At 36.8% G+C, this 8,420-nt stretch overlaps 1 protein-coding gene across 1 annotated transcript in view; it reads right to left on the bottom strand.

Annotated features, from left to right (window-relative positions):
* Positions 1-661: 661 nt before the first annotated feature.
* wdr75 (WD repeat domain 75) overlaps positions 662-8,420 on the bottom strand; it is a 29,136-nt gene continuing 21,377 nt past the window's right edge. The window contains exons 15-21 of the mRNA XM_062432460.1: positions 5,989-6,083; positions 5,790-5,885; positions 5,080-5,249; positions 2,874-2,933; positions 1,963-2,109; positions 1,756-1,847; positions 662-1,325 (exon numbers count right to left, since the gene is read on the bottom strand). Of these exons, the coding sequence (XP_062288444.1) occupies positions 1,100-1,325; positions 1,756-1,847; positions 1,963-2,109; positions 2,874-2,933; positions 5,080-5,249; positions 5,790-5,885; positions 5,989-6,083 (886 nt within the window). The 3' untranslated portion in view covers positions 662-1,099. The remainder of the gene's footprint in view (positions 1,326-1,755; positions 1,848-1,962; positions 2,110-2,873; positions 2,934-5,079; positions 5,250-5,789; positions 5,886-5,988; positions 6,084-8,420) is intronic.

Raw genomic sequence — 8,420 nt, 5'->3', positions numbered from 1 at the left:
ATTGCTTTGGCGCCAACTGAGGATTATTTAAATTATTGAGCAATCAATTAGTTGTTTCATCTGTTAAATAGCTCCCAGAGTCAAAGGTTTAAAAATCTTTGAGATAATCAAGTCTACTGTCCTGTATGTCAAAGAAAAGCATCATCAGTCATCATATTTTAGAAGCTGAAACGTGTCTGAATGCTAGAAAAATTACTTGATTATCTGCCAAATAGACTAATTGACAATTGTTACAGCTCTAAGATTGAAGATGGTGACACAAAGTACTTTTTTGTTGTCTACAAAAAGTCATGTGAAAGTGAATTCAGTAACAATTAATTAATCTACTAAGTATTGTGTGTGTATCAAAAGACACACACACGGTAAAAAACAGACAGATATATCTGTTTTTTACTGTAACATCTGTACTGTAGACCTCTATTAAATACATGTAAATAAGCCACACCTCTGCACTGGGTGGGATCATTATGTTTGCACCTGGAATAGGGTTCACAGAGTTGCCTGCTAACCAGCTTCCTAATACAGGTTTTTCAGGTTATACATTGAGCCTAAAATGAGGTCAGCGTGGTAACCTAAAAAAATAAAGAGCCAGACAAGTTGAACTTGCTCTGGGAGGCCGTGGAGACAGACTGTAACAGGAATGAATCCAAATTCTGGAGAAAACAACCTGCAAAAAGTCTACAAGACAGCTGTGGAGTTTGGAGGAGATTTACAACAAGAGAACAAGCTTGAAACATAAAGCAGGAGTCTAGTTTGTGGTTTCAAGACTTTAAAAAAACAACAACTGCAGCTCACAACACTTTCCTCATGTAACAAAGCAGTTTTACAGAGAAAAATGTAATGTTTTAATTCACATTGATACAGATTTGTCCACATGAACAAAACAATACTGGTGTGAAAGACTTTTACTATCAAATATTTAATTATAGTTGATATATTTGAACCGATTTGCTGACACATTGTTTTTTTTGTTTTCTAATCCAAAAAAGTCCAAATGACATCCACAATAAAACATTAAAAAAGGGAATAAATCTGTGGTGAATGGTCATAATGGTCGCTGTATCCCTGCAAAGTGTCTGTCTTTTGTACACAGTCATGGTTAGCAGTCCAGGACGCTGCTGAGCCAGCTGTGGTCGAGTTTCTTCACCCTCCTCAGCTCTCTGGCCTGAGCTTTTGTCAGAGGCGGAGCTTCAGACGACTCTGCTGCCGCCGCCCGGTCTCCCGCTGACGATGCCTGCTTCGGTCTCGAGGACTCCATTTCCTCCTCTGAATCCTCTTCCTCTCTCTCGCTCTCCATTTCCTCCTCTGCGTGTTGTTTTTCCTCCCTGGATGGCCCACGGCAGCACACATATGGAAAAAAAAAAGAAGAAAAAAGTTTAGTTTAAAGTGTGAGTTGGCATATTTTTGGAGATAAACAAGAAGCTCCATATTTTCCCACATGCACCATTTTTAGCATCAAGTTGCCGAGTCATGTGAGAGGCTGAATTCCTGCAGCATTTTGTCAACTCACACTATCAGACCCTCAGTGATGGAAAAATAAAACCCCTCGGGGATCAATAAAGTTTCTATCTATCTATCTGAAGTTAGTAAAGCACCAAAAATATTAAACAATCCCCTCCAAATAAAACCACTTAATAAAAGGGAATAAATAACCACTGTGGCTGCACACATTATCCACTGTCCATACTACTACAGATATCGAGATATTAAATGAGGTAACGTGTTGAATTTCTGAAGCTTTAGAGAGAAACTGACCTGTCGTCTGTGACTGAGATGAGCAGAGACTGAACGAACATGGAGCAGAGGAAAGAGGTGGAAGGCAGGACGTGAGCCGGCGTCTGCAGGAGCTGTCAGAAACACATAAAAAAGTTTAAATAACAGCAAAAAACTACCAATATACGATCAATAAACCAGGTTATAAGCACAAAGTGGACATAATCCATGAAGAGTCAAAGTACTGACCTCCTTGATGGCGACGGAGCCCTGAGGGAGACGCTCTCTCTCAGCAGACAGGACGCTCAGCGAGTCTTGATTTTGCTCTTGTTGTTGTCTGTGTTTCCCCAGCAACAGGTAGAACGGCGTCATGGCAACGCTGTCGTCGACCACGAGCTATAAAATAAAATACAAAAATATTATAAAAATCATATAAAAAAAAGGCAATGTTTGCAAGAAATAATAAAAACTACAAAACAAAAAAACATAATTTTGAAAAAGTGAGGGAATGTAAAAGCTAATTTTTGGTAGGCTGCATGACAGTGTCAATAGTAAGGTACATTACATGATTCCTACCTGGACTAAATAAACAAGGATGTTAAAAAGTAATCTAAAGTTACAGAGAGGAGAGAAATCTAAACTCTTCTTTACTCTGCTGCAGAGTTTTATAAGTTCTGTTTTATCCTCATTTATAATCAAAGAAGTTTTGAGACGTCCAGCTTTTAATTAAGTCCAAACAGTCCTTTAAGAACAGCTGTGTGTCGTCTACATAAAAGTTATATTAAATTGACGAATAACAAAAGGCCCATTGTAAGTTTATATATAGATCATAAAACAGGGTCACGTCTCACATTAATAACAGTTTAAAGAGCTTTGACGGAGGTTAAATCTTCAGCAGTGATGTTTTTATTTGATGGGAGAGACATGCAGACACTTTGTGTTCCCTCGGCTCGATTAAAAGAGAACAAGCACTTAAAAACCAGAGTGCAATGCAACCACACTTCCTGTATTTTAGCCAAGTCAATTAAACTGAATCTTCTCCATCAGCCTGTTTTAAATTTAGAAGAAAAAGTGATGACTGAAAACAGGCATCTGTCCAGCCTCCAGTTTTTAAACTATTAATTATTATATGTGAAGCTCGTTTCTATGTTGTGTCGTACCTGTTTGCTGGACGCCATCAGCCGCTCCTCCTCCGCCTTGGTGGTGAACGTCAGGAGGTCCTAAAACAGTAGAGTTTAAATCAGTCAGAAGATCACAACAACAACAACAACAACAGCAGCACACACACACACACACAATCTACAAACAATGGAGTAAAGTCCTTTTTACAATCAATCAATGGATCAATCAGTTTATTATCACTTTATTTGTCCCTGAGGGGCAGCAGAGTAACACAGAGGGGTCCAAAAGTCTGAGACCACAGTGAAAATCTTTAGTATTTTCATGCAAACCTGGATATAATTAGATAGTTTGAAGATTCCGAAACATTTAAAAGCAAAAGAACTTATCAAATGATGTAAAATCAAGAAGAGATGTGTACGATTTGGCACCATTTCTAGGTTTAATTTGTGGCATTTACCAACTTAAGTCCTTTATACTAAAGGTCAGATGGGTTTGATCTTCTCATCAGAGGCTCGTTCACATCATTAAACCTGGTTAAATTATGACTCTGTTCATGTTTCCAGCAGATCATTGCTTAAATTAACAAAAGGAGAGTGTGACAGTGTTAAAACATGGCATCAGATCTGAGTTAAAGTGTCAGAAGTCAGTTTTATGTGAAGCAAAGAGGGGCTTTCTCAAACATCAGATCACAGCTTAGACTAAAAGCTTTTTAAAGGAAGTCTAATCAGTCAGATCAGAACATCAGAGGATCAATACATCAAAGCTTATAGTTCCCCTAAAAGAAAGATAAAAAAGAAACATCACAGATTATGAATTTGACTAAATAAAGAACACACAAGACTCCAATCAGCTATCTGCCAGGAGAAGGATCACAAGAATCTGTCTGGAACAAAGTCAGGTCCTGCTGGGATGACGCGGGTCATCAGGTTTCACCAGCTCGACCGCATGCTTTCATTAAAGCACAAGAGAAGGTGGACAAACCCCATACTGACATATCTTGACCAGTAGTTTTAGACTTTTGGACCACACTGAATTTCAACACAAAGATAAAAGGCAGAAAAAAGTCTGCACACTGTAAAATCTCAATGCAGGTAAACTATACCTGCATTGGGAGATCACATATACTCAATATCCCATTAAACTATACCTGCATTGGGGGATTGCCTATACTCTTGATATCCCATTAAACTATACCTGCATTGGGGGATTACCTATACTCTTCATATCCCATTAGCTCTACCTGCATTGGGAGATTACCATTACTCTTCATATCCCATTAGCTCTACCTGCATTGGGAGCTACAGGGTGCGTTTTGTACATTTTTGCTTACAGGGCTCTAAAAGAAGAGAAGCAGAAGGTAATAGAGGAGCTGTGACCCTGTATGAACTCTGCATTTATAACAGTATGTAAACTATGATTACATTATTACATCATACTGTCACATCGTCATGTCACAGCTCAGCAGACATAAAACAGACTCCAGAGTTTGTTTGTTTTTTGCTGAATTCACTCATTCCTCTTTTACTGATTTTATTTGAGTTTCAATTTTCCTTCAATTGCTTTTATCTCATTTAAATATAGCTTGTCTGTTTTACTTGCTTACTTTGAAGCACTTTGTAACTCAGATTTTTGAAAATTGCCCTATATCATCACTTCTTGGGAGTACAGATGTTTTCATTAAAGGAGAGTTTCACAATTTTGATGAACTTTTAAATACACTTTTTCCCCTGAAGGAGGGCTGTGGATGTTCATTAGGAGAGGGACGGATCGTTTGATAGTCAGTATAAACAGGAGGAATGATTACTGTAAGCAAAACCTGTTTCAGTTTTCATTTGGACACCTGACAAATCCTGCTCCACCTTAAAATCTGCCTTTTCAATGAACTCAGAGAACTCTCCACCTTCAGCAAATGAATGTAAGTGTCAAACTGTAACATTCATCATCCTGAAGAGTGAAGCTCAAACATCCAACTGAAGCAACAACAAGACAAACATGTTTAGTTTTTTTGAGTGGAAGAAGACAATACAGGACAAAGGAATCTCTTGTTTCTTTTTTTTCCTCACTCGGCCAATCAGTAACAAATATAAAACCCTTGTAAAACATGTGAAGTGTAACGCCACCTTTGGACCAATCACTGTAAATCTACAATAAAGGGGCAGAGCATGTTTTGGAGTTTTGAGCATGTTTAACATCCAACATAATCCCAGTATCATAAAGTCATATGTCCCTTTTAAACATGTTTACCATGTACTGAGTGATGAAATAGAGCTGGGAGTGGTTCAACCACTGGCAGCTCTCCTCGCAGCTCTCCAGCATCTCCTCCCTCGGGGCAAAGACGGCCCGAGTCACCTTCCCTGAACACACGGCCTTGTGGGAAAACAGCGGCCGAGGCTCGCTGGGCTTAAAGACAAACACTGAAAATAAAATAAAAGGAAAGAAGAAGAGAAAACACACCAAAAATTAAGAAAGAAAAAGTTATGAAAAGATTGATTCATTCAGATTAATCTTGATTTGAGCTGCTAGACTTGAACAAATATAATCGTCAAAAGCAGATTAATGACATTAATGATATGAATAATATATAATACAGTCATTACATGTTGTTTTACTGTTTCTATGTTAACTTCCTCTTTCATTTTGTGTGAAAACGTGACTTTCAGTTCTTGCCCTGAGGCCACAACTGCACCACAGATCAAGAGACAGATTTGTAATGAGTTATTCATAGCTTTATATGGAGTAAAGTGTTATTTAAATGTTAAAAGTTATATAATAATGGGCATTTTTTATTGTAATTTGATGTTTTCTGCACCCTTAAATGCTTTGTAGAGTATTCCTACATGTAGATATTGAATAAATGTGACTCTAAATTAAGTTTCCTGCAACTTTAAAGAGGTTTAATTCCTATTTGTGGATGTTAAAACTAATATTTGAGCTGCCCTGAGTTTAAATCTTACAGTCTGTGCATCCGTCCTGGTAGCAGAAGGCGGCCATGTTCTCAGAGACGGGGTCGGTCAGCAGCAGGCTGACGTCCATGGAGGTGCTCCACTCCACTGCAGACAGAAGAAAAGAGAAATAAAAGGAGTATTGTTAGTCAAATATACTTTTAAAACAAAAATGCACGCAGCTGCTAATGTGAATGAATGTGTGTCTTACGGGAGCAGGTGAGGAGATTCCAGCAGCAGAGCATGTTCTTCTCCGTAGTTCCCAGCAGATATTTGGAGCAGCTCAGTCGCCCAAAACAAAGATTTCTGATGGAGGAAAGAAAATAAAAGTCCCCATTTGTTTTCACCATAAAGAGAATCTCATGTATACCCCCCTAACCCTCCTCCAACAACCCCCCCCCCCCCCCCCCCCCTCCCTCAAAGAACCAGCTCTTTACAGCACACATATTTCACAGGATTAGCTTTTGAGGGTGGTTTTTTTCCCGCTTTGGGGGCTTCGAATGGGGGCAAATGTAAGCAGCAGGGTCCGAACACCCACTAGGAGCCGAAATGTACAGAAAATGGAAGATAAATCAATACTGTTACAACCTTTCTCAGCATTTCCTATTAAATTATATAGAGTGTGGCGGCCCATCGTTAGTCTAATTTCTGCCATTAATTTGTAGTTTAGTTATTTAAAGAAACACAACATGAATTTTAAACAACGTAGATAAAGATATTTACTGAGAAAATGTCCAAATGTAACAGTATTTTATATGTTCCTCAGTAATACACTTGATGAACTTCTGCTTTCTTTTGTTTGAGCTGAAATTTGGAAACAGTCAGACTGAGGTCAAACCACCACAGTCTCTCTGTTTCCGACTTTAAATTGCTGCCTGTGAGCAAAATGTATAATTCATTAATGACTTCTCTTGATTAAAATGACTCCAGGCAGGTAAATGTGATAGTTTCTCAGCACTCAGCGGGTGAAACGAGCATAATTAATGCCTTGAAGTTGCATTTTAAAAGAGTCTCTACACATCCATAGGTGGGAGTTATGTAAGGAGCAGCGGGCAGCTGTCAAAACACCAGACCATTAACGTCTTTCCAGTTTTCCCTCCTTTAAAAACTTTGAGGTCACATATGCCCCCCCCCCCTCCCTCCCTCCCTCAGCTCCCAAATTACACAGGAAATGTGTCTGCTTGTTTTAAAAAGAGGTTTTCTGAGTGTGATTGAGGAAACCTAGAGATCACAGAAATGAGTTAAGACAAGCAACTGTGACGGTTATAAAAAAGAAGTTATGGTTAAATCTTTAAGCTCCTTCTGCTGCTTCCTTTATTTTAACACTTACATAATATAAACACTCAGAGCTGTCACAGTATAACTTCATAATTACTACATTTCTGAACCGCAAATATCTTTCTTTTTCATTCATAAATATCTCATCAGTCATTAATAAAAGGCTGATTATATTGTGAGTATATCTTTAAGTTGTTCACCGTTTGTTTATGTAGGAAAAAACATTCACAATCACACTTTATTACATTTCTATGTTGTCCTAAAATAGAAGAATAATAATAAATAGGAGCCATCATGATTTCAATTAACAATCTAAATGGTGATTTTTTTGATGCTCTTAGATTAAATACAGGTCAAAGTTATCCCACAACACTTTTATATGTATAAAAATGTGCATAAAAATATCCTAATAGCTGATATTATGCAGCTTAATGAGCTAAAAATCACAAAAACACCTGTAATATGTGATTATTAATGGTAACCTAGCAACTTCATACCATTTCAAAGTCATTACATTAGATTTTTGCATTAGTAATTTCTTGGTTCATCCCATTTTAAAGCTATTATTTCTCTATTCTGTCAATACAATTTTACATTTTTTAATTTTAGTACTGTGTTTATTTCTTTATTATTATCATTATCTTACTCTTGCTTTATTTTTATGATTCTGTGTTGTGTTTTTGGGAGCAAACACCAACACACTTTCTTTATATGCTTGCATAAGTGACCAATAAACAGATTCATTATGTTTAAACACATTTGTGTATATTCTGTTCACTTCAGCAAATTGGGATTATTCTTTTATTCTATTTTATTTCCTGATTTCTATGTTTGGTTTTACTTCCTCACGCTGACTCTTGGTTGTTTTATTTTCTTCCTATTTTTTCCCCTTTTTAATACCCCTCCTAACATTTCTGGTTTTACCCACTTTATTATTTATTATAGTGACTTTATTTTATTATTAATTTCTTTATATTTTATTAATCTTTTATATTATTTGGGTATTCTTAATGTTTACATTTATTTAACCTACCTCTGATGTTTCCTCACTGCAGATTCACGAGTTAAGATAGATAGTTAAGTTTTATTGAGTCTTTTTAAAGCACTTTGTGTTACTTTACCATGTATGAGAAGTGCTATACAAATAAAGTCTGATTGATTTATTGATATTTACCTGTTTAAAGTCTAAATTGTTAAAAAATAGCAGAAAAAATGCCTATAACGATGATCCAAATCCCAAATTAACATAATTAAATGTCTTGTTTTGTCCAACCAGGAAGCTAAAAACCCTTAAAGGGGTCATTTTGCTAACACAGATAAAACAAAAATAATATAATAAATACAATTTGATTGATTTATTGATTG

Source organism: Scomber scombrus, chromosome 13 (assembly GCF_963691925.1).
Source record: "Scomber scombrus chromosome 13, fScoSco1.1, whole genome shotgun sequence".
Taxonomy (NCBI): domain Eukaryota; kingdom Metazoa; phylum Chordata; class Actinopteri; order Scombriformes; family Scombridae; genus Scomber; species Scomber scombrus.
The sequence above is the reverse complement of the archived record's forward strand: the minus strand, read 5'-3'. Positions and strand labels throughout refer to the sequence as shown.